General features: G+C 40.0%; 1 protein-coding gene and 1 long non-coding RNA gene across 2 annotated transcripts in view; one reads left to right on the forward strand and one right to left on the reverse strand.

The window, feature by feature from the left end:
• LOC129503662 (uncharacterized) overlaps positions 1-5084 on the forward strand; it is a 37443-nt gene extending 32359 nt beyond the window's left edge. The window contains exon 3 of the long non-coding RNA XR_008663231.1: positions 5010-5084. This is a non-coding gene — a long non-coding RNA (uncharacterized LOC129503662). The remainder of the gene's footprint in view (positions 1-5009) is intronic.
• On the reverse strand, positions 3383-27718 carry LOC129503659 (cell cycle control protein 50C-like). Its single transcript, XM_055315900.1, has 7 exons — positions 27371-27718; positions 22392-22502; positions 14816-14917; positions 13721-13808; positions 13186-13326; positions 8048-8257; positions 3383-5158 (listed from the first exon to the last, which is right to left on the reverse strand). The coding sequence occupies exons 1-7, from the start codon at positions 27599-27601 to the stop codon at positions 4968-4970; spliced, it is 1074 nt and encodes a 357-aa protein (XP_055171875.1). The 5' UTR covers positions 27602-27718; the 3' UTR covers positions 3383-4967.
• Positions 27719-27890: the final 172 nt, after the last annotated feature.

Consider the following 27890-nt stretch of genomic DNA (forward strand, 5'->3'; position numbering starts at 1 on the left):
TCAGTTGTGTGGGACAAATATGAGCAGGTTCAAAAGGATAAAAGAATCCATGTCAGATGAGTCCCTTGAGAGCAAGAGCCCCAACTGGCTCATTTTAGTATCTTTAGCGTGTGAATTTGTCACACCAGGTAGGGGTTTAATTGGTAAATTTCAAATAAAGTTCAACTCTATACTCTTATTTGCCCATAATTTCAGTCCTACCCAATTTTATACCCGTCTCTTCCTACACACTTAGAATATATGCCTAAATAAAAGCACCTCAAAACCCCATTAAATGTTCCAAGCTGTCACACTCTCACACACATACTGTCACAAGCTCTCATTCTCACTTTTATTCTTTTCTCTTTTGATCTTGTGCTCACTTTTTCTCACCCCAGAAGTGTTTCCAGGAGTTGGAGAGAGAGAGTAGAGTAGCACCTAGCTTTTCTAAGCCTTCACCTTCACCTAGCAGCTCACAAAAGCACAATGGATAAAGAATAAGAAAACTAAAGGAAGAAGATGATGAGGGGGGAGAGAAGAGAAAGGAGAGAAAGAGAACCGGAAAAATCAAGTGATGTGAGTAGGGAGTTAATTGTAAATGATGATACTTTTACCCTAACAAGGAGAAGGAGGATGGCTCCCAGACTCTATAGCAGGGTGAGCGTCTTGCAGATCTAACTGCTTTGGCTTGCTGACTTGTGGAGAAGCAGAAAAAAGGAAGTCCACTCATATCTCCGTTCTGTCAAAAATTCCAGGGATTCATATTTCTTGAATAGTTTCCCATAAACTTAGGTTCTGAATAGGTCTTTGGGGGTCTTTTCCATTGAGACAATTCTTGTACAAAATGAAATGGGGAGTACTCTTTTGGGAAAAGTCTTGATTACATAGTGAATGCAGATGCCTTCTGTGGTAGTTAATTTTACATGTCAAGTTGATTGGGGCACGGTGCCCAGATATTTGGTCAAGCATTATTCTGGATGTTTCCGAAAGGGTGTTTTTGGATGAGACTTAACATTTAAATTGGAGACAAAGGAGGCAGGAATATACGATGAAAACAGAATTTCTTCAATAAATAGTGCTGGGAAAACGGACAACTACATGCAAAGGAATGAAACTGGACCACTTTCTAACACCATATATATATACATGCAGACACATACACATGCAACTTAAAATGGATTAAAGACCTAAATGTGATACCTGAAACCATAAAATACCTAGAAGAGAGTACAGGCAGTAATTTCTTTGACACTGGCAGTAGTGACATTTTTCTAGATATGATTTCTAAAAAGCAAAAATAAACTATTGGGACTATATCAAAATAAAAATCTTTTGGGGCACCTGTGTGGCTCAGTGGTTGAGCATCTGCCTTTGGCTCAGGTCATGATCCTGAGGTCCTTGGATCAAGTCCCACATCAGGGTCCCCGCAGGGAGCCTGCTTCTCCCTCTGCCTGTGTCTCCGCCCGTCTCTCTGTGTCTCTCATGAATAAATAAATAAAATATCTAAAAACAAACAACAACAAAAAACAAAATAAAAAACCTTTGCACAGCAAAGGAAACCATCAACAAGACAAAAAGGAAACTGTCAACAAGACAAACAAGGCAACCTATTGAATGGGAGAAGAGATTTGCAAATGATATATCCTCAAAGGAGTTAATATTAAAAACACATAAAGAACCTACACGACTCAATACCAAAAAACAATCACAGTAAAAAATGGGCTGCAAATAACATATCAGATAAAGGGTTAGTATCCAAACAACAGGTGTTGGCGAGGCTGTGGAGAAAGGGGAGCCCTCCTACACTGTTGGTGGGAATGAAGGCTGATGCAGCCACTCTGGAGAACAGTATGGAGGTTCCTCAAAAAGCTAAGAATAGAGCTACACTATGATCCAGCAGTTGCGTTACTAGATATTTACCCAAGGCTACAAAAGTACCGATTTGAAGGGGCGTGTGCACCTCAATGTCCATAGCAGCATTATTTACAATAGCCAAATTACGGAAAGAGCCCAAATGTCCATCAACTGATGAGTGGACAAAGAAGATGTCATGTATAAACACACACACACCGGAATATTACTCAGCCATCAAAAAGAATGAAATCTTGCCATTTGTGGTATGTGGACTATTACTCAGCCATAAAAAAAGAATGAGACCGTTCCATTTGCAACAATATAGATGGACCTTGAGGGTATTACGTGAAGTGAAGTAAGTCAGACTGAGAAAGATAAATACCATATGATTTCACTCATATGTGGAATCTAAAAAACACAAAACAGCGAACAAAGAGCAGAATCAGACCTATGAAAACAGAGAACAAACTGATGGTTGCCAGGGGAAGAGTGGTGGGTGGGTAGGCAAGATGTATGCAGGGGAGTGGGAGTCACAGGCTTCCAGTTGTGGACTGATTAAGTCACGGAAATAAAAGGCACAGCCTAGGGAACAGAGTCAATGACGCAGTGCTATTGGTGCTATGACGGATGGTAGCTTCCCTTGTGAGCACTGCATAACCTACGCTGTTGAGTCACCATGTTGCACACCTGAACCTGACATAAGTAACACTGTGTCAACTATACTGAAATAAAATTTTTAAATGATACTAATAGACAGTAAAGTTTAAATAGAACACATTTAATACTTTTTGTTTATTTTTAATATATTCATCTATTTGGTTTAATATAAAACAATATTTTCCCCCCAAATTTTTTTAGAAGATTTTTTATTTTTCAGTAATCTGTACACCCAACATGGGGCTTCAGCTTGGAACCCCTCGATCCACTCACCAAGCCAGCCAGGCGCACCCCCCCACCTCAAAATTTAGTTTCAAAAAATTGATAGACTGAGTAAAGCAGACTGCCTTTTATAATGTGAGTGGTTGCATCCAATCACTTAAAAGCCTGAAGAGAAAAAAAAGGCTGACCTCTCTTGAGCCAAAAGGCATTCTCCTGGACACAGACTTCAGGATTCATCTGCAACCACCCACGGTTCCTGGTTCCTCCAGTGGGCCATCTTTTGGCTTGAACTACAACTCCTTCGTGAACCTCCAGCCTGTTCAGCCTCCTGCATCAGATTTTGCACTTGCCAAGGGTGTGTGTGCACACATACACACTGTTTTTCTGGAGAACTGTGACAAATACAGCATTCTATATGCTGACAAACAAAACTGAGACACGGCAAAGGTGTTCATGCCTTTTTCCAATCAGCACCATAACCGAGAAGGTACTAGAAGGTGAGATCTGAGGTCAACGGTCTGGTGTAGCCGTGAGCTGTGTTCTTTCTTTGCCCTCTGCTTGGATAGTTCACCTAACTTGAGAAACAATTGCCCAGGAGACAAGAACAGTGCCAACCCCTAGTATAGTAATTTTCTATGACCACTGTAGCAAATTACCACACACTCAGTGCTTAAAACCACATAAATTTATTCTCTTACAGTTCTGAGGGTCAGAAGTCTCAAATCAAGATGTCAGCAAGACTTCTGGGGAGGATGTTTCTTGCTTTTTTTCAGCTTCTGGAGGCTGCTTACATTCTGTGTGTCACAGTGCCTTTCTTGCATCGCTCCAATCTCTTGCTTTCATTGCCATATTCCTGCTACTCTCTCCTGATTTCCTGCTTCTCTTATAAGGACTCACACAATCACATTGGGCCCACCCAGGTCATCCAGGATGCCATCCCCACACAATACCCTTAATTTAATCTCTCCTGCAAAGGCTCTTTTGACATCTAAGGTAACATTTACTGGTTCTGGGATTGGGCCATGGGTACCTTTGGGGTGGGAGGTAGTAAGGCCTTATTTGGCTTACCACACCTGGATACCAGAAGTCACAGGTTACAGATGGAAGGTGAGATAGGGGAGGGATTCTTATATTTCAGAGTTGGAACTTGAAATTTTGTCTTTTTGGGAAAATACTAAACTATTTGGTGAATGCAGGAAGTTGCAACAAAGAAATGCTTTCTTGGCTGCTAAAGATACAAATATGTATCGGTACTGTATTTTTCTTTAACAATAAAAATTCTTCTAGGGAATTTTTCACGGAGTAAAGCTTCCTCCATCTTAAAAAAGAAATATAAACATGCTTTTTAAAGTAAAGCATTCAGATCTGTGCACACAAATCTGTGGGGACTCTTCCCCTGGCAGCTTTACCAAGTACTTTGTTCAGTCTCCTTTATAGGGATTCAAACATTTTAAGATGAACCCTGAGAAGCCCTCTCAACACACAGAATTTAAGTATAATAAATACATGTCATCATTTGCATTCTAGAATATGTCATCCCAAGTTTGAGAATTGTTTTGTGCCCTTAAATGCTGAATACAACTTTTGAGAGAAGCAGTAACTTTCAGGGCTTCCCTCTTGGTTATATGAATAACTTCAGGGAGCTCTCTGGCCTTTCTTTTTGGTGTATTGTTGTATTGTGGGTGCTCAGGGCACTCCACGGTCTTTGCTTGGTATATTCTTAGCAGAGAAAACTTAGTTTTGAGTCCACAGAAAGGAGAGAACATTGAATAAATCAGTTTACAAAAATCATCCTGATTGCTCAATTCGATGCTCAACAATTGTTAGAAAGTATGTAATTTAGACCAGGTGATGAAGACTCATGGTCTGAGGTTAAGAGGATTCACCTAATCCCAGGGACCCCACCTTACTTTTGTCTAATGATGGTACTCTCTCCTAGGCATTCACCTACCATTAGGCACGAGGGCTTCAAATAAATACCAGAGACTTGTTTCAGAATTCAAGGATGATTTATCTTGCCCATTCCAAGGACATTTTACTATACATGACTATGCCTTCTCCTTCTCCCCTTTTTCCCTTACTCCCTCCTTAACTCTGAATTTCTCATTGTTTATTTATCTGGGATTGTACTTGGTCAGTCAATCCAGTTCCCCTTGATAAAATATCCTCGTCATTTTGAGCCTTGTCAGAAATCTTTGACTCTCTTAGTTATTTCATTGTCAATTTCTGCGTTTTCCGCTTCTTAAAACTTGACTTTAGTCCTGGATGAAGAGCATTTTCTTTTTTTTTAACATCAGGTGAATGGCCATCATGGAAAAGGAGGCCAACCATGTTACTGCTCCTGTCACTGTGTAGGCGAGACCTAAAAAAAGGCTGCTGCCTCCACTCCATGTCAAGGTGGAAAGAACAACTGATTTTTCTCCTTTGAACCTGGTTACCGGAAAATCTAAGATGAGAAGACCTGTTAAGGATCTATTTCAACACTTCTCAGCTCTACCATTGTACATCCTAAATATATTAGACCGAACCATATAAAATCGTTGTGTTTGTAGGTAAAAAAAAAATTGTTGAATGTTCAACTTCATATTGTCTAGTCTTTACCAAGTAGTATGTTGTATCTTGCTTGAATGAAATTAAGTAAAAATGAGCCTTTCCTCTATATAGTTGTAATCTATAAAAGAGATTCTGACGCAAATATATCGACTGACTTACAGAGAACTAAAAACTGGACAAATATATTTAATTTCCTTTGGCAGACCCAAGGAAATGAAGAGAATACAGATGCGCTTTACAGCAAACCTAAATTTTTGTTTACCAATCAGGAGACCTAGGGCAGGCTAATGTCCCTCATAGACTAAGGTTTGTATTTCTACCATAGAGAAACTTCTTCAAGTGTAGTGAAGAGAAGAAAAATAACAAGATCAATGGCAAAACATTTTTTGGTGGGAAAGCTAAAGGTGGTGCATTCATTTGGGTTTTGAAAAGGCAAACATCCCTCACTGCTGGAGACAGTATGTTTGAAGTGGGTTTGCTATCGTTAGCATTTTAATGATGTCATTTTGATTATGCATGTGGCCTGAGTTTTTTAAACATCTGGTGCTTTTGTAAACCAAACTAATAAACAAATAAAGACTTCTCGTAGCAACGGCACAGGACAGCAGCATTTCCCAGCAAAGCTCTTAAAAGGCCTCAAATCACTTGGCAACATGCGATTTAAAGGCACAAGGAAACTTCTTAGGAAATAAGTTCTCTCTCTTTTTTTTCCATCAAAATTCCTCACTGTCACCAGGTCCTTGGGTGCCATCTTGACCCACCTGCCTGTTCTCTTTTCCCTCCCTTCCATTAAGAAGGCCTTTTGCTCATACACAGAACATCTTTTTCCCTTTAGCAGCGGTGGGTGTTTGCTGCAGCTCAGATTTAGTTTTTCTCCTTGCACAGCAGTCAGGCCAGGAGGCAAGCTGGGTATCACTGCTACCAGGGCTCAGTTCGGGGAAGTGCAAGCATAGGACTGAAGCTCAGGATCTAGCTTCTGCCTGGAAGGTTTAGATTGACAGTCATCAGCCGTAAAATATGACTGTGAATGAAGTCACCCAAGGAGAGCCTGTCTCCAAGAGGAGAAACAGAATGTCTCCTTTGTTTGGAACATGGCCTCCCTTAAAGTCTCCCTCAACTCAAAACTTCCTGTCATGCATTGTGAGCAGTATATGATAGGTTTTTTTCTTCTTGTTTTATGATTGCGACTATAACTGATTTACTGATAAGGGAATCATGGACAAAGTTGGGATCGGAAGGTCTAATTTGGGAGACCACTGTCAAGCAACTTTTAATCACAAATTTTTGAGGGGCTTGCTGAAATCGTATTAAAAAGGTAATATTCTATGGTTTACTCTTTGATCTGTATGTATAATGCTGCATAAGAGAAACCAGTTTGTTGCTTTTGTTTTCATTTCTCCCTAAATTTCATTTTCAGTTCATTTTCATTTCTCCCTAAATGTGCTTAGGGAACTGAAGGCAGTTTCATTTCTCCCTAAATTTCACTTAAGGAGAAATCAAAATGAACGAACTGAAGGCAAACTGTACTCCTGATCATGAACAAAAAGGAGACAACAGCAGAAGCAGAAATGGTGTCACATCAGTGGGGACATCTCTGACTGAGGAATGTTCCCCTTCCATCAGAATCGAGATGTCTACACTCTAGGATAGAAAAGAAAAGATGGAGCAGAGAACCGGAGCACATGCAGTCACTGAGTTATTCCAAATTATTTCTCATTCAAGCTCCCTGAGAGGTAAAGAAACTAAGGAGGTAGATAGTTTTGTGTTAAGATCCTCTGGCCTGCTGGAGGTCCCATGAACAACCCTTAGTCAGTAGCCCTGAGACGCTACAGGAAGTGCTGATGCCTAATTGGGCTTATGCCTCAAAGTTATGTACAAGCCCTGGAAGTTTCTGCCTCAGGGAGAATTAGGATGACACTTTAAAATAAAGTCTGACAACGACAGTTAGTATAAATTGTGTGTAAATATATGATTTTTTAAGGACAGTATTTGGTGTCATTTTGAAGTTAAGTCTTTTTAAGTCAAGAGTTACATTTGTATTTTTGAATTAAGTGAAAAAATTCAGAATCTCACAATAAAGCATGTGTCTCCTAACTTGGACTTTAGGTCCATAACCAAGGCACCGACTCCTACTAGCTAGCTCTGTATCAGAGGGAGGAAAGAACACAGTGTCTTCGGAAAGAGCTTCTAGCGTGCCTCACGTGGGTTGGATGAACTGCACCTGGATCTTGAGTCCAGGGCTCCTTCGGTCTATACTTTCATTTAGAATAAAAGGTTCTACAGTGTCTTTCAGTTTTCATTATTTTTAGCACATATTCTAAATTTACTACTTATCAAGTTGTTCTCTCTTATTTCCATGGTCCTCCACCTCATCCCATCCTACAGAGCAGTCTTCTCTGTTACAGATCTCTAGGCCCACTGGTATTTAATCTTTTTTTTGGGGAAAAAATAGTCCTTCCTTATTTATCCACCCTACTTACCTGATACTGCAATTAACTGTTATTTCTAAAAAAAAAAAAAAAAAAGTACAAAGTTGATTATATAAAGTTGAGACAAACAGCTCTATGGTGACAAGTGACAATATTACCTATAAGAGAATTATATATTTCTTCTGTACATATACACACACACACACACACACACACACACACACACACATACACACACACCCAGACCAGATTGTAGACTAGAAAAGTACAAAACGAAATAATTCAAAAACAAATACCCAGATGGACACTGATTTTCCTTCATCCTCAGGAAGAAGAGTGGTATAAAAGGATACTATAGGTAATGTTGAAACTATAGTTACCAGCAGGCAAGCCTTCAATAAAGTACTGTATTCGATTGAGTCGACGGTACAGTTTTTTGAAAGTGGGAAAGGCGGCTGTCCGCATCCACACAATGAAGTCATCATTGAGGAAGCCATTGTTTCCTGGATCCTCTTCATCTAGTTCATAGACAGGCTTAGACCAGTATGGAGGCTTTGTGGTCCCTGTGGGAAGAAAATCATTGACATGGTTGAAATTTCTACACCCTTCAGTTTTCCTTAGAATAGAGAGAATGAAATAACTTGGCATTTTTTGAGGAAAGAGAAATAAAAATGAAGACTTTAAAAAACTGTGTGTAAGCTACCTACAAATGCAACCATTAAAAATAATGGATTATAAAAACTCTCAGGAAATGTGGGGGAAATAATGATGATTTGTCATAGAGTTAAAAAAGAAGAGAATATCAAATTATATGTATATTATGGGTCCAACTATATTAAATGCATATAAAGCATTGAAAAAGTAGAGCAAAATGATAATAGTGGTTGTATTCAGGGATAGCATCATAGAGACTGTATTTTCTTTAGCTTTACTAGTAATTTAAAGACAGGAAATTAAAACAAGATATGATCATTCCATCTAAAATTTGGGTAAGAGGTAAAGAAAAAAGTGACAATTAATGACGCAGTGGAAATAGAACTCCTGTACACAGCAAATAGATGTGTGGATCAATAATACCCCTGGCAATCTAGGAACATGCATCAAAAGCTTTAATATATTTCGCATATATTTTGGCTTGGAAATTCTACTTCTAGAAATGTATTCTAAGGAAATATTCATGTATGTGCATGAAGATTGTGTCAAATAGATACTCTTTTCAGCAATGTGCCTAAGAGCTCGAAGTTGGAAGTAAGGAAGAGGAACTGGTAAATGGGAGGAGGCAGAGAGCAAAGGTGTCATAAACCTAAAGCCAGGAGGCCTAGGAGGTTTGGGTATTGAAGGAATGCTAGAAGCACAGGGTGCAGGGCCAGGGCCAGGAAATGGGTCTGTTGAGAGTTTACTTTCATTCTCACACTTCCCACTTTAGCATGATGGGCTTGTCTGTCTCTCTTATTCGGCAGCAGACTCTTCAGTTTTGTGTCTTCCTACTTTTTTTTTCCACTGGCATTTAGTCTAGTGCCTGGCACATAGCAGGCTTTCAATAAATGCTTGCTAAAGGAATGAGTGATTCCAATTAAAGCTGACAGACGTTGATAATAAAAACCATACTGAATTTTAAAGAACTAGTCAATAAGAGAAAATTGTTTAGTGAGCTTTTTAGTTCTAGACAATTGGTGCTAGTATTTGTAGAATCCAAAATGCAAAGGAGAAAACCACCCTTTCTCAACTCGAATGACTGAACTATTTTCTTTTAAAATAAATCCAGTCTTATTTTCTAAGCATGGGCTCTGGTACTTGTAAAAGCAAGTGCTAAGTTTGGTTGGATTAATCTGTTAAAGTATGTTTGTACACTTAAATTTCCTCTGGAAAAATCCTTTGCTGAAGAAACTTCCTCCGCAAATATTGGGAACTCATATATTTCAGCCCTTCCCAAAACTTCAATCACTGTTGGTAAAAGAATTTTGATAAAAACTGAAATTGCCTTTGGTACCTCCACTGTGGACCTCACCCTCTCTCTATTTTAGTCAGAGCTCATGTCCCAAGACAACATGTCCTATAGGACATTGACAGTCTAATCACCTAGGGAGCTTGTAAAAAATGGAAGTTTAAGCATGCCTTTCCTACCAACTCCTGAACCTGCTTCATCCCAGGTCCAGAGAATATGAAAAGTGTGGTGTAAGAGGCACCAACTTTTTTCATTTTCCAAATTAGGTCACTTGCATTTATCCACTCATTCAACAATAAGCATTTCTTGATTGCTCACTATGTATCAAGCACCAGGGATATGAAACTTCCTAATTTCCTCAAGGAATTCACAGACTGAAGTGGGGATGACAAGTATTCAAATAGATAATTACATAATGTGGTTAACTCTTCAGGAAAGGTAATAACAAAGTGTAGCAGGAGATGACAGAAAGGACCCTTTGCCTAGTAGGCCAGAGGTTATGTGGCAAGACGAAACAATAGAATGTTGCCAAGTTCCTTTCAAAAACTAGGAATTCAATCATAGGTACAGTGACCATACATGCCAGTTTGTCTAAGTAGGCCCGGCTTATGTCTGTTGTCTGTTATCCCATCTGACTTAGCATTTATTCCAAACAAATAATGTACATATAATTTCATCCTTTCACCTTCCAGCCATGGTCTTAGCTAGTAGCATATAAAATACCCATGTGCAGTGAATGGAGTGCTTGCTCTAACATGTGATTAATGTAAGATAACCACGGATCCTTTCAATCAAAACATAACATACTCCTGTGACCCCTACCAGCTGTTTGACCACTCCAGCCAGTTAGGTCACAGCCCGTCTTGGCCTGTGAGATGCATGACACTGCCAGCCTACACATTGGTGGGATCAGTGGAAAATGTGGGAAATTATAGGTTATGTTATACATACGTGACATAGCGTAGGAAATAGATGTGAATGGTCTTGCTGAGAGTAGGTTTGAACTCTGTTGCAACTGTGGTTTTATAATTTATTATATAGTACAGATATATAACTATTTTATTGTTTGGTATCAGCTTTTATTAGCTAGTAAGTCCTTTTAGCTATAAAAAGCTGAAAAATGGAACATGTATATTTAATGTAAAGTTAAGAACAGTTTTTTGAGAAAGTTGATGAATGTTTCACTTGCAGTGTTGGTTGACATTTACCACACAACAAGGGAAACATGATTTCAGTGACCAAGTGAAAATTAAAAGACATAAATTTGCTGAAGAACAATAGAATGTACTTCAGAAGTTTGTGGTTATTTTTTAAAGAGTATATTCAAAGACAATGCTTTGCCTCAGGTAGCTATAGAAGGTCCACTTATATGTCATTATGTGAGCATGACTTTTCATCTAGGTCAAGTGAGCTTCCTTCTAGTTTTACTTCTTTATTAGATTTTTTTTTGTAATCAAAGAAAACCTTTAATGTGTTACCTCCATTAGTACAAAAAGAACTGTGTGTACAGTTAAATGAGGCCAGTTTTACATCAGTGTCTTCAAATGCTTCAAAATAGAAAATCAGTTAAATTAATTATAATAATGGTTTGATTTTTTTGGTTTGATTTTTCATAGAATCAAAGCAAAGCTTTTTGATATTCAATCTTGAAAGATAAAGCCTCTAACAGCATAATAAATATTACTATGAGTTCAGTTTAAAAATTCAAAAATCAAGTGTAGATTTTTGGTTTTATAGTGATAACATAAATACAAATTTGGTGGAGCACAACATCAGAATCAAGATAATGTTCTTAATAAACTGAGAAATTTACAGATCAATGTACTTAAACTTGGTTGTGGTACATACATAATTTATATCTAAACAAGCTATCATAATTTACTAATTAAAAGAGCTATAGTTGCACAAACTTAAATATTTTTGTATATTCACAGAGAAACTGAACTGTAAAAATTTTATAATAATATGGATGGAAAATAAAATAAATACTTTAGGATGGTAGTATGTGTGGTTTATCTTTGCTGTGTATCATCAACTAGAATTTTAGAAAGGTTTGAGCTTTTGAAGAACTATTTTGTATATCAAATGATGTATCCTACAATCATCCCAAACTTTTTTGGTAAATGAGCTCTCTAACTTTTGGTTGAATTTTATTCAAAATAGCTTACAAATTTTAAACAGTGTTCAAAGCATGGAATGCCAAAAAAACTTTAGCTTTTGATTTAGTGATTTGTAATTACTGAAAGCCAGTCTTGTAAACAAGAAGATATTAAAATTTACCCCTATGAAAACAAGGGAATAATTGAACATATTATATAATTAGTGTTCAAAATGTGGACAAATTTTATTTTTAAAATTTACAACTGTACTTTAGAATATTTCAATTTCGGTAAAAACTCTTTTGATGGAGCTCCTATTTTTAACTGGATAAAATTTTTTCTGTACCAAAATTAAATGATCTCAAGTTTTAAGATTGTGTAGCATCTAAATTTAGGAATACACTTAGAAGAATCAGAGATTGAAAAAAATGTAAAGTAAAATAACAGTGCCTATGAAAATGTTTACTATTGAAATACTAGCATATTTAATACAAAAAAATTGAAAATGTAAAACAGAAGAACGAATTAAAGGTGCCAACAGTGTCAATTTGATTAACCACAAAGTTCAGCTTCAAAAACCATTGCAGATAATTTGTGAAAAATCAAAAATATTTTAATAAAACATTTTTAAAAATAATAAAATAACATATCATTAGAAAAATACAGAGACATGAAGACAGATATGGCCAAGAAACTGATTAAAATATGTGACTATATATCCAGAATAATTATTCTGCTTATCTTTTAATGTTTAAATAATAAAGTAGGTTTTTTTTAGTTGGCTTAATATACACAGTTATGTAATTTTAATTTTTGAAAGAGTTGCATTTTAGAATAGTTTGTAATGGAATTATTTTACAGGTCCACCAATAGGGTAATGCCAATTTATTGATCAATAAATACAAATTTCAAATAAACACATAACTTTCGTTATTCTAGTGCTCCCATTCACTCTCAAAAGTGTACCGGTTTGGGCAATAAATTACATAGTCACCCTAATTATAGATGAAGCAACAAGTTTCTTTTTTTTTTAAATTTTTATTTATTTATGATAGTCACAGAGAGAGAGAGAGAGGCAGAGACATAGGCAGAGGGAGAAGGAGGCTCCATGCACTGGGAGCCCGATGTGGGATTCGATCCCAGGTCTCCAGGATTGCGCCCTGGGCCAAAGGCAGGCGCCAAACCGCTGCGCCACCCAGGGATCCCCAAGCAACAAGTTTCTTAAAACACTTCCTTTTTCCTGAGGTAAACTGAAAGGAACCAGAGCACCAATCATTTTATGTTTCTGAAGGATACGTGATGGAGGAGTCCACAGGTAGGGAAAGTCAGAGCAAAAATGGAGGTCAGCATGAAAGTAAAGAAGGAGGTAACATAAACATTTCCTCACACATAAAAATTAAACTATCTATAAAGAGAGAAGAATATTTAATTAATATATGGGTCTTACCTGCAAATGCACTAGAAAGATTAATGGAACTTGGATTCTGAAACTTGACATACTTATCTGTCCACCAGGTAATTTTACTTCTTAGCATTGGGACTTCAATGGGTATAGATGAATTAAGGTTGTATGAAAGAATAATAGTATCTGCAAGGAAATTAAAAATTGTGCTGAGATGCAAGCAAGCATTTTTGTCCACTTCAAAGTACAAAACCAGACACAGATGAAAAACAGGGTTTTAGCAGACTCTCAATATGCCTACATGCAATAGATGTTGGAATTCCAAGACTAGTCTTTTTCTTGCCAAGGCCCCAATTATTGGAAAATACTCTCAAGCTCCATTTAGCTCATGTTCCATAACTACCTCAAATCTCTGGTAAGGGAGAGCTTATTTGCAAATGAAATACCATAAGTCAGTGGATAATGTATACAAAAAAATTTTTTTTGAATTACTACTCAGTTGCAGAGGTAGTTTTCTGGACATTTAGGTTATTACATGCTTATGAAAAGTCACACCATAGAGACAGGAAAAGTCACCTACCATTGAATATGCTGTTGGCAATAGCACCACAAGGAGCTATAGGGGTCCCATCATGGGAGTTGCTAAATGGAGCACAGTTTCCAACATCCTGGATGCAAGATGATACAGTAAAAAGGAAATGCTGTGGTAAACTCTCTTAGAATGTTAAAAGTGAGAACACTGGCAATGTAAATCAACCCACACTAATTTATTGACGCATAACAAGATTACGGACTGCTACCTGCTTTTCCCAGACTTCTGGTTCACTTATACTAGGAAATTTTTGTGTTTTGGAAATTGTGCGTGCATGCGTGCGTGTGTGTGTGTGTGTGTGTGTGTGTGTGTACTCCCCCACCCCACCCCTTATTAACAACACATAACAGACCAAATATGCAGGAAGAAACTTACTTTGCGGGCTCTGCCAAATATCACACTAAGCATACGCTGGAATACATTTTTAAATCTTTTTTAATTGAAGTGTAATTCATACTCTGAAAACTATACAAATGGTGAGTTTATATACTTGATGACTTATCACAGGAAATCCATCCATCTAACTACCAGGATATATTTTTAAAATAGTAGTTGCTAAACAATCATTTGATTATCACTTTTATCCAATAATCTCAGTATAGAAAGTGTTTCCTTCTAGCTTTTTTTTTGCTAGCATGCTGAGTGTCATTTATTAAGAATAAAATTTTATTATCATAGGAGTGAAAGCGTATTTAATTAAACCAAAGGCTTTTAATCGATCAAGTAGGGCTCAATTTCTTTAAACTTGGCTAGAGCGAAGGCCTCAATTATAGGAAGGCTAATGGTAGCTATACCGGGAACTGGACTGAGACCAAACGCTCAAGGTTACTATTAAAATGATGCATGAAAGGATAACCATTTAATTGGACAAGATCCACATCTTGTTCTGAAGAGGGAAACCACTCCTCTCAATAGCAGATATACTGAATACCCAGTCCCTTCAATTTATTCAAGAATGAAAAGAGCGTTCCTTTCTTATAAAACTTAAGGTTTTTAGTTCATTTTCCCATACCCTCTTTTTAGACTTAAAGATCCACTTGTTTTTTTTTTAAGAGTATTATATGAAATTAAATAAAGCCTTACCTTTAAGTCTGTACCCAGCAGTTGGCTATTACTTCTGGATAGAATATATTGATAGAGATTCTGATAGAAACCATACAATTTGTAGTACATATAAACATTACCCTGTAAAAGAGAAAAGCAAGAATAAGGAGTAAGAAGAATTAACTGCAATATTAACAAACATGGACAGAATTTTTAAAAAGATTTTATTTATTTACTCATGACAAAGAGATAGAGAGAGAGAGAGAGAGAGAGAGAGAGAGAGAGAGAGAGAGAGAAGCAGGCCCCATGCAGGGAGCCCGACGTGGGACTCGATGCCGGGTCTCCAGAATCACACCCTGGGCTGAAGGCAGTGCTAAATCGCTGAGCCACCAAGGCTGCCCTGTACAGAATTTTTATGGTAAAAAGCACCACAGAAAAAACTGATGGGAACTGTAAATTTCTTTATGTCAAGCAGAAATCCAAGAAATTATTTTTAAAAATTAGTACTGGAATATCCTCACCTACAAAGAATTATTAAAATCACCAAATAACTTTTCAATGTTTTTTGTAAGGGCTACGGTGCTCCTGCCATGAAAAAAATTTAAAACCAGGTTTTGCATTCTCAATATATAAAATTGATGTTAGAAATAGTATTATTTCTTAGCAATACCAGAAAAAGTGCTTTGCCTAGGGCTTGTGGTAGGCATCAAAGTCATGATTTCAAACCAAATCCTTGAACACACTTGAAGTTGGAGCCACTGAGCATATTTGGGTGCATGTGAAAGGCATGAGATTAGCTCCCTGTGGTCTGGCTCCAGGGTTTTTTGTCTTTTTCATCCCTAGGATCCAGCATAGTATCTGGCACACTGCACTTGCTCAAGAAATGGTGAACCATTTGTTATGGATCAAAAAGAGGGAATAGAATAGTTCACGGATCTGAAAGAAAGGTGACTTTCACCTTAGCAAATAAGAAGCCTTGTTGCCATGAGAGATGGTCCTTTTCATGTGTGGTACCCTCTGAAGCTGTGTAATCATAGGCTACCATCACGTTTACCTTCATGGTGACGTACCAACGTTCTCTAGGCAGATTTGACACAGATTTTACTAACAGCACATATGATGCAAATGGAAATGCTCAATATGGCTCTTTATAATTAATATACTATCTCCAAAATGATGGAAGGTCGGCATCCAAAAATATGAAGGCCTCTATTAAGTGCTCCCCATATGTTAGGTGCCATATTCAGTGCTAGGAATACAAACGTATTCCTTTACAATCTGAGTCAATCGACTTTCTTATACTATGAAAACATGACACCTTGGAAAGTCTTATCTAGTTTTACCCCAAGGACATGTAAGAGGATGGGTATGGAAAATGTGAGCAGGTACTCAGGGTAAGCTAGAAATAAAGGTCATGGTAAGTGTGGCCATCTACAGAAAACAGCAAAGGCCGAAGAACTTAGTCGCCTATAAGAGGAGAGTGTGTGGGACATGGGAGGGGGAGATGTTGGGTCATGACAAGGAGACAGGTTACAACATCATAAACAGGAGAGCATGGGTGTGAAGACAAACCAGCCAGGCATAGCTGGAATGACTGATGACATGTCCTCAACCAATGAGGGAACCTCCACTGTTGACACATAACTAGAGAAAATATGAAACCCACAGAGTGGAATTCACCATACATTTTCTTGGAAACTAAAAAGAGAATTTTACTTACCCAAAGTGATACATTCACATAAATGACAAAATAAACAGGCAGAGAACACTCACCACACTAGGGACAGAAGCGTTTTAATAACTTTTTTTTCAGTGATTCCTTTGCCCAAGATTTAGCTTAACAAGGCCTCCCAGATCATCATCTTTTTTATTGGTCCTAGAGGCACAAGGCATTTTATGGCGTTTCTTCTCTTTAAATTCAGTGGCAGTCTGTGCAGGATTCCTAGTTTAAGGCAGTCTTGCATGAATTCATTCTCTAGCATGTGTAATGTGTGCTAACTGGTGAACCGAAGGCTCTGTGGTTGAACTAACTAGTTTGGTTGGATTTTTATGAGAAAGTCTTTGCCTGAAAGGAATGGTTAGCAGCTGGTAACATTTATTTGACTTAAAGGTTTCAAAGCACATAGACAGATGGAAACTGAACCCCTTTAAGATTTTATCTTCTGGACTTTTTTTTCAAAAATTTAAGTACTCTGAGCCTCCAAGAAATAATTGACTCTGCTGCACTTTGATTTTAGACTTTTGACTTCCATAATTGTGAGAGAATAGTTTTCTATTAAGCGTCCCCCCCACTTCTGGCCAGAATTAAACAACACTAACTTTTTTTTCAATTGAAGTATAATTGATACACAATGGTACATTAGCTTCAGGTGTCCATCGCAGTGATTTCACAAAGTCTATATATTATGCTGTGCTTCTCACAAGTATAGCCGCCATCTGTCACCATACAACACCATTGACTATATTCCCTATGATGTACCTTTCATCCTCATGGCTTATTCATTACATAACTGGAAGCCTGTATCTCTTCCCACTCTCCTTCACCTATTCTGGCCATGTCCCCACTCTCTCCCCTCTGGCCACCACCAGCTTGTTCTCTGTGTTTATGAGTCTGTTCCTGATTTTTAAGCAACACTAAGTTTTACTTTTGGGGAGCAGCACAGTGAGTTGCGGAAGACAGAAAAGGGCATAGCTGTGGAGAACTGGAGTTCTGACCTATAAGAACACATATATAAAACTTTCCTCATTGACTTTATGTAGCTATCCCTTATAATCCAAGAACAACTCAGTAATTTCCTTATAGTTTATATATCTGACTTGCTCACGTAATTGCTTAGCACTAGCCATAATCAATATGGATGTATTCAGAATATTATTAATGCCAACACCCTTTCATTTGGGATCAACAGAGAAGTAAGAAAGGGTCACATAAAATCAAAGCTTCCTAGAACATAAAGTCATACAACTTAGCATTTTATCTTTCCTCCATTCATTTAATCTTTCAACAAATATTTTCTGAGAATCTACCACATAAATATACTATGTTATGCACTGTGGAGAAGGGAAGATTCCTATTTTCTTCTTCTTCTTCTTCTTCTTCTTCTTCTTCTTCTTCTTCTTATTATTATTATTATTATTATTTATTCATGAGAGACACAGAGAGAGAGACAGAGACACAGGCAGAGGGAGAAGCAGGCTCCCTGCAGGGAGCCCGATATGGGACTCGATCCCAGGACTCCAGGATCATGCCCTGGGCTGAAGGCAGGCGCCAAACCACTGAGCCACCCAGGGATCCCCCAAGATTCATATGTTCATTCAGCAAACCTACAGTGTGCCAGGCATGATTATTGGTGCTTGGGATACAACACAGAGCTGGACAATAAGCAATACATAACATATCAATAAAGCCTACACTGACTCTGAGGTCAATCATAACAAGTTAACAAGGATCAGGGGCATCACAAGAGTGGGGTAAGTAGACAGGCTGGGGTATGCAACAGGACGGCCAGGGTAGGCCTTATTGAGGTGAGGGTTGAACCAACACCTGAAGTAGGGCAGTTAGCCAAGTGACTATCAGGTACAGGGGGCCAGCAAGAGAATGCCTCACTTGTTTAGTGAGTGAGGAGTCCAGCGTGGTGGGTGTGCGGCTAGGGGAAGAGAATGAAGGGATTAGGTCAAAGAGGAAATAAGAAGCCCAATCATGTAAAGCCTTGTAGAGACTTAGGCTTTTTCACTGAGTGGAAAGGGAGCCATGACAGGGATTATTTTTTTAAGTTTATTTATTTAGTTTTGAGTATCTCTATACCCAACATGGGGCTCAAACTCATGACCCTGAGATCAAGAGTTGCATGCTCTCCCAATTGAGCCAGCCAGTGCACTCAATGTGGGGATTTCTGAGTAAAGGAATAACATATGACTTAGGCTTTAAAAAGCTTACTCTGGGGGCACGTAGGTGGCACAGTCAGTTGAGCAGCTGATTCTCGGTTTTTGGCTCAGGTTGTGATCTCAGGGTCATGAGATTGAGCCCTGTGTTGGGCTCTGTGCTCAGCACAGGGTTGATTGAGACTCCTTCTCCCTCTGCCCCTCCCTTCTCAAATAAATCTTAAAAAAACCCCCACAAACCTCACTCTGGCTGTTATGTTGAGACATGAATATAAGCAGGGAGACTTGTTAGGAGGCTATTTCAGAAATCTCAGTGAGAGGTGAGTGGGTGGTAGCAGAAATGGGAGAAGTGGACAGACACTGGATATGTTTTGAAGGTGGACTCAACAGGATGGATTGGATGTGAGGGAATAAAAGGAGTTAGAAATGACTCTTAGGTTTTTGACCTGAGCACCAGAAGGATGGAGTTGTTTTCAACTGAGATTGAGAAGTCTTTGGATGGATTAGGTTTTTTTTGTTGTTTGGGGGAGGGCAGTGCAGTGGATAAGGGGAGAAGTGGAAACTAGAAATTCAGTATTGGAGATGCTGCGCCTCAGATATTTATTAGACACCTGCATAGGAAGGCAGCTGGAAATACAAGTGTGGATTTGGAAGAGACATTTGTGCTAGAGATATAAAATGGTGTTGGTAATAGAGGTAGATGACATTTCCAAAAAAGTGAATGCAGTTAGAGAGGAGAAGACTAGAATGCTGCCCATCTCAACATAAGGAGTTTGGGGAAAACAGGAAGAACAGCCAAAGGAACTGAGGAATGGCAACCAGGGGCTAGGAGGAAAACCTAGGGTAGTATCTTGAAAGTCAAGAGAAGAAAGTGTTCAAGGATGAGAGAATGGTCACCTACGTCCAATGAGCGACAAGGCACTAAGGACTGACTGCTGAATTTATCAACATGGAAGTCTTGGGCTTCCTTGCAATTTCACTGAGTGGGCATCTTTCTGATTGGAGAGAGAATGAGAAAGGAGGACTTAGAAGTAGCCAAGATAGACAACTCTCTTGAGTTTTCCTGCTAATGGGAGGTAAGAAATGGGCAAATAGCTAGCAGGGAGATGGGGAGACTAGAAGGCCAGTTTGCTTGTTTGACGATAAGGGAAATTGTCCGTATGCTGGGAAAGATTGAGTAGAAAGAAAAGCTAATGATATTGGAGAGGACAGAACTGCTGAGTTAAGTCCTTATAAAGGCAAGAAAAGATGGCATCTATGTACCAGTGGGGATAAGCCTTCAGATAGGAGCAGGGACAGTTTACTTATGGTTAAGGAGGGGGTGGTGCTGAGCATGTAGTGCAGATACTTGGGAGAAGGTAGTTGTGTAACATGCAAAGCAAGGTTCCTGTGCTCCAGGAGGTTCCTATAAGTAGAGGAAATGAGTCCACAGGATTTTAGGACAGAAGTGATTATAGTAAGGTAATCAGAAGAATGGAAACAGTGCTCCCAGGATACCAATGTGGACAAACCGTTGCTGAGACAAAAAAAGGAGGCGCAAGGAATGCTGAGGGATGTTAGGGGTTTAAAACAAGTAGCAGTGAGTGGGGAGACTTCCAGAAACATAGAAAGTTGTATTGTGGGAAAGCAAATTGGTCAGTTGGCAGGCGTCCAAGGTCTCCTTCTTCCTCCATCTTTTTATGAAAAGGTAGCTGGGCCTCAGGTGGTTAAAGAGTAACCCGAGAGTGCTCTTTTGGGGGCAGGGAGGGTGGTGAATTTATTTTGCAAATAACGGCTGGCTTTTTTTTTTTTAATTTTCATTTAAAAATTTTATTTATTTATGATAGTCACACACACACAGAGAGAGAGAGAGGCAGAGACACAGGCAGAGGGAGAAGCAGGCTCCATGCACTGGAAGCCCGACGTGGGACTCGATCCCGGGTCTCCAGGATGGTGCCCTGGGCCAAAGGCAGGCGCTAAACCGCTGCGCCACCCAGGGATCCCCGGCTGGTTTAAAGTAGGGGAAGCCAAAGGCTAGGAGTGCAGTTAGGTAGCTCTGATACTGGATCAGGAGGCCTGAACTGAGGCAGTGCCAAAAAAAAAAAAAAAAAAAAAAAAAAAGAAGAAGAAGAAGGGGACAGGAGGCACCTGGGTGGCTCAGTGGTTGAGTGTCTGCCTTTGATTCAGGTTGTGATCCTAGGGTCCTGGGACTGAGTCCCACATTGGGCTCCCCGAGGAGCCTGCCTCTCCCTCTGCCTATGTCTCTGCCTCTCTCTCTCTGTGTCTATCATGAATAAATAAATAAAATCTTTAAAAAAATGAAGGGGACAGGGTGGTTGGAGAGATGGATTGAAGAACAGTGTCTACAGATGAGAGGCTTAGATGAAAAAGAAATAGGCAGGGTAAAGTCAAAGAGGAAAGTCTGGAGTCTTGGTGAAGGGCTCTTTACCAGAAAGGGCAGTGAGGAGGGTTTTCCAGAAGATGATGATGAGTCTGGTTTGGGAGCAGCTGAGTTTGAGGGCCTCGAATTGGGAGACTCCAGGGGGAAGCTCAAGAGGAGGCCTGCTGATGCTTAGATTCATCCCATGCGGAGTCATCTACAACGGGAAGGGAGGGGGACCAACCAGGTCAGGGAGGAGGATACTGCAGGGGGAGAGGTGTGGAGTCCAGAGGACAGCTCAGGATCTTTGAGGAGTCGAAGGGAATACAGTTTTTTATTTATTTGATTAAGTCTTGACTACCAGGTAAGACTGTGGAGGCCCTGAAAAGATGCCTCTGAGGTCTCCTAGTACAGTGACGGTAATTGAGGGATGACCCCAGCTGTCATGCTCTGAAATCATCCTGTGTTTGCACCAAGGCCATGCTGCCCCTGGCTGTTTCCAATGGCCAAGCACAGCAGGGATACTGAGGCAGGCTCCTTCAGGGACTCTCTGTTCTTTGCTGCAATTTTCTGAAGAATGCACTGCAGCCTAAGACCCTTCTTCCTAACTTCCTCCCTTCCTTCTCCCCTTCCCTTTTCTTCACAGGGGTCAGGGCTGTGTTGTAGTCTGACAGCTCTCCCAGCCTCCTCTGGCTCTCTCTCCATTTTCCCTCACAGGAAGTTCCCCCAATAAATCTCTTGCACGTCTAATCTTGTCTTGGCATCTGCTTCTCAGAGGACCTGGACTAACACGAGACTTTAATCAGCCCAAGAGCAGGGACTTCTTTTAATATTTCTTTGGCATTTCTCACAGTGCCTGACAGCCAGGCCAAGAGTTGCCTTAGGGATTAGGCAATTGCAAACACAGAGTGACTTGGGGGATAGAGGTGGGACGGGAGGATGGGGGGACCTAAGGAGAGTCCCAGCAGGTGTGTGACCCCCGACACTAACTTTGTCCGAGTCACTTAACCTCTCAGCCCATTAATTTTCTCACTATAAAATGAGTGGTTAGATTCAATGATCTCTATGGTCTCTTCTGCTGCTGACATTTGGAATAAAACCTCTCTGATTGATATTAAGAATTATGTTACAAAGCTCAGTAGGTAGAGAGTCTGGAAACTTAGAAACAAAGAAGAATAACATTCCAAAGGAAAAAAGTAGGGGGAGAGTCGTGCATGAACCCAACACTTTGTAAGGTCCCTCACCAGTATTCTGCTTTATTTTTTGTATTTTCAGTTCTGGAAAGCACTTGGTGGAAATCATGAACTTACTGCCAAGTGTGAAATAGGAGTAGATCAGTGTACAGCTAACGGAAGGCTCTTGAATTTCACTTACCTTCATTGTCTCTGAAAGGTAAAAGGGGATAGAGCAGGTGCATTCTTTGTCAAAATTAGTGGCATCTTCTCGGAGTTCTGCACAATTTGCACAGATTTTTGTGTATTTGACCTATTAGGCAGGGAAAAGAACAATGACTAATTAAAAATTACATGAGTACACATTTTAAAAATCAAGCCCTGAGTCCATTAAGCTCTCTGTGTCAAGGGCATGAACTCTTTTTTTTTTTTTTTTTTACGATAGTCACACACAGAGAGAGAGAGAGGCAGAGACACAGGCAGAGGGAGAAGCAGGCTCCATGCACGGGGAGCCTGACGTGGGATTTGATCCCGGGTCTCCAGGATCGCGCCCTGGGCCAAAGGCAGGCGCCAAACCGCTGTGCCACCCAGGGATCCCAAGGGCATGAACTCTTGGACATGACTGAAGGATAGCACGCTGCTGGGGACAAAGTGTTTCTGCAGATGCTTGGGAGGAATGGGCCTTTTTACAGTCTCTCATTTTGGGACCTGGCAGTATTTTGCCACTGACCTGGAATTCAGTGTTTCTATTGTATGTTTATGTAACCTGTTGTGATGTAGGCTTATGTCTAGATCATAAAGAGGTGTCATTAGGAAAGTATTAGTCAGTGACTCATGAGAACTGGGCCTACAGCCTGAAGCTAATCAGCTTTATGATGAAGTCACTTCAGTTTTTCCATTCTATTGTATGGAAAGTATTTATACTAATCAATTTTTCTACATGACATCTAGAGGAAGTTACTAAAAAGGACCAAACACAAAGAAGTACTTCCAAAATGTAGGGCTATTGATACTTGTGGAATAATTCGGATTTTAAAATGTTACCATATTCTGCTTTTTCAAAGTTAAATTCTGTACAAAATGGTATAGTGGACTCTTTACAAAAGGGTGGTGTGTTTCAAATGAGCAAATCCTATGAGCTCTGGCTAAGAGCCTCAGCTGTGTAAAGATATAGCTGGAAGAAGCTTAACCGAGGAAGGCTCACAGAGAGACCACAGAGGCTGTGCATTTCCCTTCTGCTCTTCCTTCACTGTGTTGAAGAATAATTAGATGATGGGAATGGGGAAGAGTGAGGAAGCAAGGGAGTGTCCTTCTACTTGGTAAACTGCCAACAGGATTTAGGATTCTTTGGGAGGGAAGACTAACAAGAAAGACAGGATTTTTTTAAATCTTTGCAAACCACTGGGAGTTTTGAAGCCAAATAAGCAGTGTTAGTACTAAATTAAAGATTAGCCAAAAAGTCTACTCAATTGTACTGAGATGCTTATATTTCCTTAAATAACTCTTTATTGTATGTATGTACGTATGTATGTATGTATGTACGAAGTCATTCTTTAAATACACACCAAGGCTTGAAATGTTAATTTGGACAAGACTGATGCCCTTTCTATCTGTGAAACTGGATTCTAATTTTTAAAGAGCTTTAAAGAAGAGGGCTGTATCATCACTGACAGCACACTGAACTGTAACTGAGGAACAGGTTTGGGTACAGCCAGTCTATGACCCTGTGTTAAATACTTAACTTCCAGAGCTCACATTTTGTTCATCAGCATCATTTTGTCTAGCAATTAATTCATCTTTGAGCTTGTTGTAGTAGCATTCATTGTATCCCATGGATTCCTGTTGGGGTTCTCTTAATGCATAATTAGAAAAAAAATGTGTTCCATGGTCAAATGCTTTCTAGCTCTAAAAAGTTTATGGGGTCGCCAAACTACAGAAGCAGCCCAGGTGTCCACAGACTGATGAATGGATAAAGAAGAGGCGATACATATATATACACGAATAAATACAATGGAATGTTACTCAGCCATCAAAAAGAATGAAATCTTGCCACTTACAATAACATGGATGGAACTAGAGCATATTTTTGTAGGATTTTATTTATGTTTGTTTATTTAGAGTGTGAGTGGGAGGAGGGGCAGTGGAGGATGGGGAGAGGATCTCAAGAAGATGCCACTGAGCTTGGAGCCTGACTCAGGACTCGATCTCACGACCCTGAGATTATGACCTGAGCGGAAATTAAGAGTCAGACGCTTAACTGACTGAGCCATTCAGGTGCCCCTGAAGCTAGAGGGTATTATGCTAAGTGAACTAAGTCAGTCAGAGAAAGACAAATACCATATGATTTCACTCATAATGGAATTTAAGAAAGAAAACAAATGTGCCAGGACGCCTGAGTGGCTCAGTGGTAGAGTATCTGCCTTCAGTTCAGGGTATGATCCCAGGGTCTTGGGATAGAGTCCTGCATCAGGCTTCCCGCAGGGAGCCTCTGCCTATGTCTCTGCTTCTTTCTCTCTGTGTCTCTCATGAATAAATAAAATCTTAAAAAAAAAAAGAGAACAAGTGTGCAAAGTAAAAAAAGAGAGAGAGAGAGAGAGAGAGAGAGAGAGAGAGAGAGAGAAACAAAGACACAGACTCTTAACTATAGAGAACGAACTAGTGGTTACCAGAGGGAAGGAAAGTAGGGGGATGGGTAAAATAGGTGATTGAAGAGTACATTTACCATGATGGAAAAATAATAATAAAACAAATTTTTACAAGGAAAACACATCTCTGATCTACTGTCTCAGGTGGCCTTGTAAACCTATAGTTCTAAAATGACAGCAAAGATCACAGTCTGCTTGTTCCTCATAGAATTTCGGAGAAGTGGGAATGATCATTCTTGTTCCAAGTGAACTGGAAAAAGGTCACTTCCTTGTTGTGGCCCAGGGCTAAGTGAGAAGAGGAAAGCCACTCAGAACTCTTTTACTAGGTCTGTGCTTGATCACACCGGCTTGAGTAGGCACTTCATCTTATCACCTAATATAATGAAAAAAGTCCACGTGCAAAAGAGAATCTCACTGTTATAGTGGTTTCTGGTTTTCCTGTATGAAAGCAAAATGTTAGGAATGGTCCTGTCTGAAGTGACCAGAAAAAGTAGTCTATTGGAAAAATCTTAACATGATAAAAATCATTCTGTTCAAAGCTGTTTGTAGAGTGGCCTTAGTGGACCATGGAGTAAGATTCCCTTCACAAGCATGAAGTAACATTATTTGGCAATGGTTGCCATCTTAATGGAGGCTGCACTTTACAGTGGGTGAGGCGATAACCAGAAGGAAAGAGGCAAGAAGGACATGGGAAGGGGGGAAAGAAACCAGAAAGAAAGGGTTTGGTGAAGAAGAGAATAGAAAAGTAAATAGGATGAACTGCTTGTAGAAATGAGCACCAACCTCATAAGCCACTTAATTTTGCTAATGCTCTTCAAAAGGCAAGTTTAATTTTCTCTTGCCATTTTGCATTTGCCACTTGGTGGGGCCTGGTGGTTTACATCTCACACTGGAGGACTCAAAAGGACTTAGGGGCATTTAATTTCCGGGGAGATAAACTGCTGGGAGTTGGGAGCAGAAAATATAAAATGGAAAGCCATTTGAGTAGTGTGGTTTGGTAGGAGGAGTGAGACCTGAAATGGTGTTTTCCTCTTTATTTTATTTACGTATTTTAAAAAATATTTTATTTATTTACTCATGAGAGACACACAGAGAGAGAGAGGCAGAGACATAGGCAGAGGGAGAAGCAGGCTCCCTGTAGGGAGACTGATGTGGGACTCAATCCCAGGACTCTGGGGTCATGACCTGAGCCAAAGGCAGATGCTCAACCACTGAGTCACCCAAGTGTCCCTGTGTTTTCCTCTTTAAAGTCCTCACTATTTGCCCTAACCCATTCTTTCAATAAGTTTGTGCCTATTATGTACTGGGCAATGTGCAAGGAAGGGTTGCGGATGTGGTGAACAAGGCAACCACGGCCGAGCTCTGTTTGTACCACACACTACACCTCACCTATCCTATCATTAGGTCATTGAGGGCAGGACTCAACTCTTACTTACCTTATTCATTTGCAAGCCCAAAACAACTCTTAGCACTTTCAGACACTCATGGATGTTAAGTCAGTGTTGACAGACTTGGCCTTCATAACTTTGCTGCTAACCATGTCAGGAGAGGGAATAGATCAGCTCTCTGTGGCTGCCTTCAGAGTGGAGGTCATAGTTTGGGATGCCCCGTAATCAGCTCAGAGCTGATCTGAATTAAACATCTGCTTAATTTCTTAGACCGGATGTGGGCAAGGCTGATCTAATCTTAGGCCCAACTATTATGTCCTCTCTCCAGACCAGCTTCTTGGATTCTCATCCTCTAACAGCTTGTTGATCAAATTGTCAAAGTCTTATAGTGGAGGGAGGGTATGCCCTCAAGCTTCAGCTCTTCTCAGTCTTGAGGAGATTTTAGTTAATTTTGCTATGTATCCTTAAGAGGCCAGAAAGATTCTAGTTCTTGCCTTTCCTAGATTGAGGTAATCAGAGGGAGTTCACTTGCAAAGGGAAAAACACAATGCTTGAAAGTGGGACAAAACTGAAGACCTCTATCTTGGTCTCTTCACTTTTTTTTTATCAATATGATTCACGGGCATCTGGCAGTCATTTGACCCTGCCTCTTCTCCTGCCTCTATCAATCCTTGGTCAGTACCGTCAGCTTAAAAAGCTTCTGACTTTGCCAGGCTCCTGTAAATGAACAGCTGGGCGGACCAGTGTGAGAGTGATTGTCCTCAAGAGGGAGTCGGGATGAACAAAGCCAACATACACAGAGGCTGTCACCATCTGCACTGGCTAACTGAGAAAACGGATGTTCCTGTCTCATGTACTGCGGGGCTGTGTTCTCTAACTAATCACTCATTTATAGTCCCAAAGCTGAAAAGTCTTAGAACCTGCACTAAAGGGGATCCTTGGGTGGCTCAACGGTTGAGCGTCTGGTCCTGGCATGCTCGGCCAAGGGCATGATCCCGGGGTCCTGGGATCGAATCCCGCATCGGGCTCCCTGCGTGGAGTCTGCTTCTCCCTCTGCCTGTGTCTCTGCCTCTCTCTCTCTCTCTCATGAATAAATAAAATCTTAAAAAAAAAAAGAACCTGCACTAACAATGTAAAATGGGACAAACCTCTATCTCCTTGATACTCTTTGCAGACAGAATGAGGATGATGCCCATCCCGAGGCAGAACGCTCCCGCAGCGAAGAAGCCGGAGAGGACTCCGGTGGCTGAGAGCTGGAGCCGGTAGGCAGGCAACTGCTGCTGCTTCAGGGCAGTGTTGTCTGGCAATCTGGACTGGTAGTCCTCGGATATCCTCTTCATTTTGGTCCTGCAGGTGACTGAGATATACTCTTCAGACATTTAAAACATTATTATGGGGAATCCCTGGGTGGCTCGATGGTTGAGCATCTGCCTTCAGCTCAGGGCATGATCCTGGGGTCCTGGGATCGAGTCCCATGTCAGGCTCCCTGAATGGAGCCTGCTTCACCCTCTGCCTGTGTCTCTGCCTCTCTCTCTCTCTCTTATGAATAAATAAATAAAATCTTTTTTAAAAAATAAAACATTATTATTTGTAGTAATACTGCATCACAGTAATGCTAGACTATGAATTATAGGAACTTTCCTTTGTAGTTGTAGAATTTCTGCTTCC

Source organism: Nyctereutes procyonoides, unplaced genomic scaffold (assembly GCF_905146905.1).
Source record: "Nyctereutes procyonoides isolate TBG_1078 unplaced genomic scaffold, NYPRO_anot_genome, whole genome shotgun sequence".
Classification (NCBI taxonomy): Eukaryota; Metazoa; Chordata; class Mammalia; order Carnivora; family Canidae; genus Nyctereutes; species Nyctereutes procyonoides.

Bases quoted from the DNA above. Each gene is read 5' to 3' on its own strand.
- LOC129503659 (XM_055315900.1), bottom strand. From the start codon at position 27,601: ATGTCTGAAGAGTATATCTCAGTCACCTGCAGGACCAAAATGAAGAGG. The intron at 22,503-27,370 runs GTTTGTCCCATT...CCTGCCTAATAG, and splicing joins AGAGTATCAAGGAGATAGAG to GTCAAATACACAAAAATCTG. The intron at 14,918-22,391 runs GTAAGTGAAATT...TCTCTTTTACAG, and splicing joins ACCTTTCAGAGACAATGAAG to GGTAATGTTTATATGTACTA.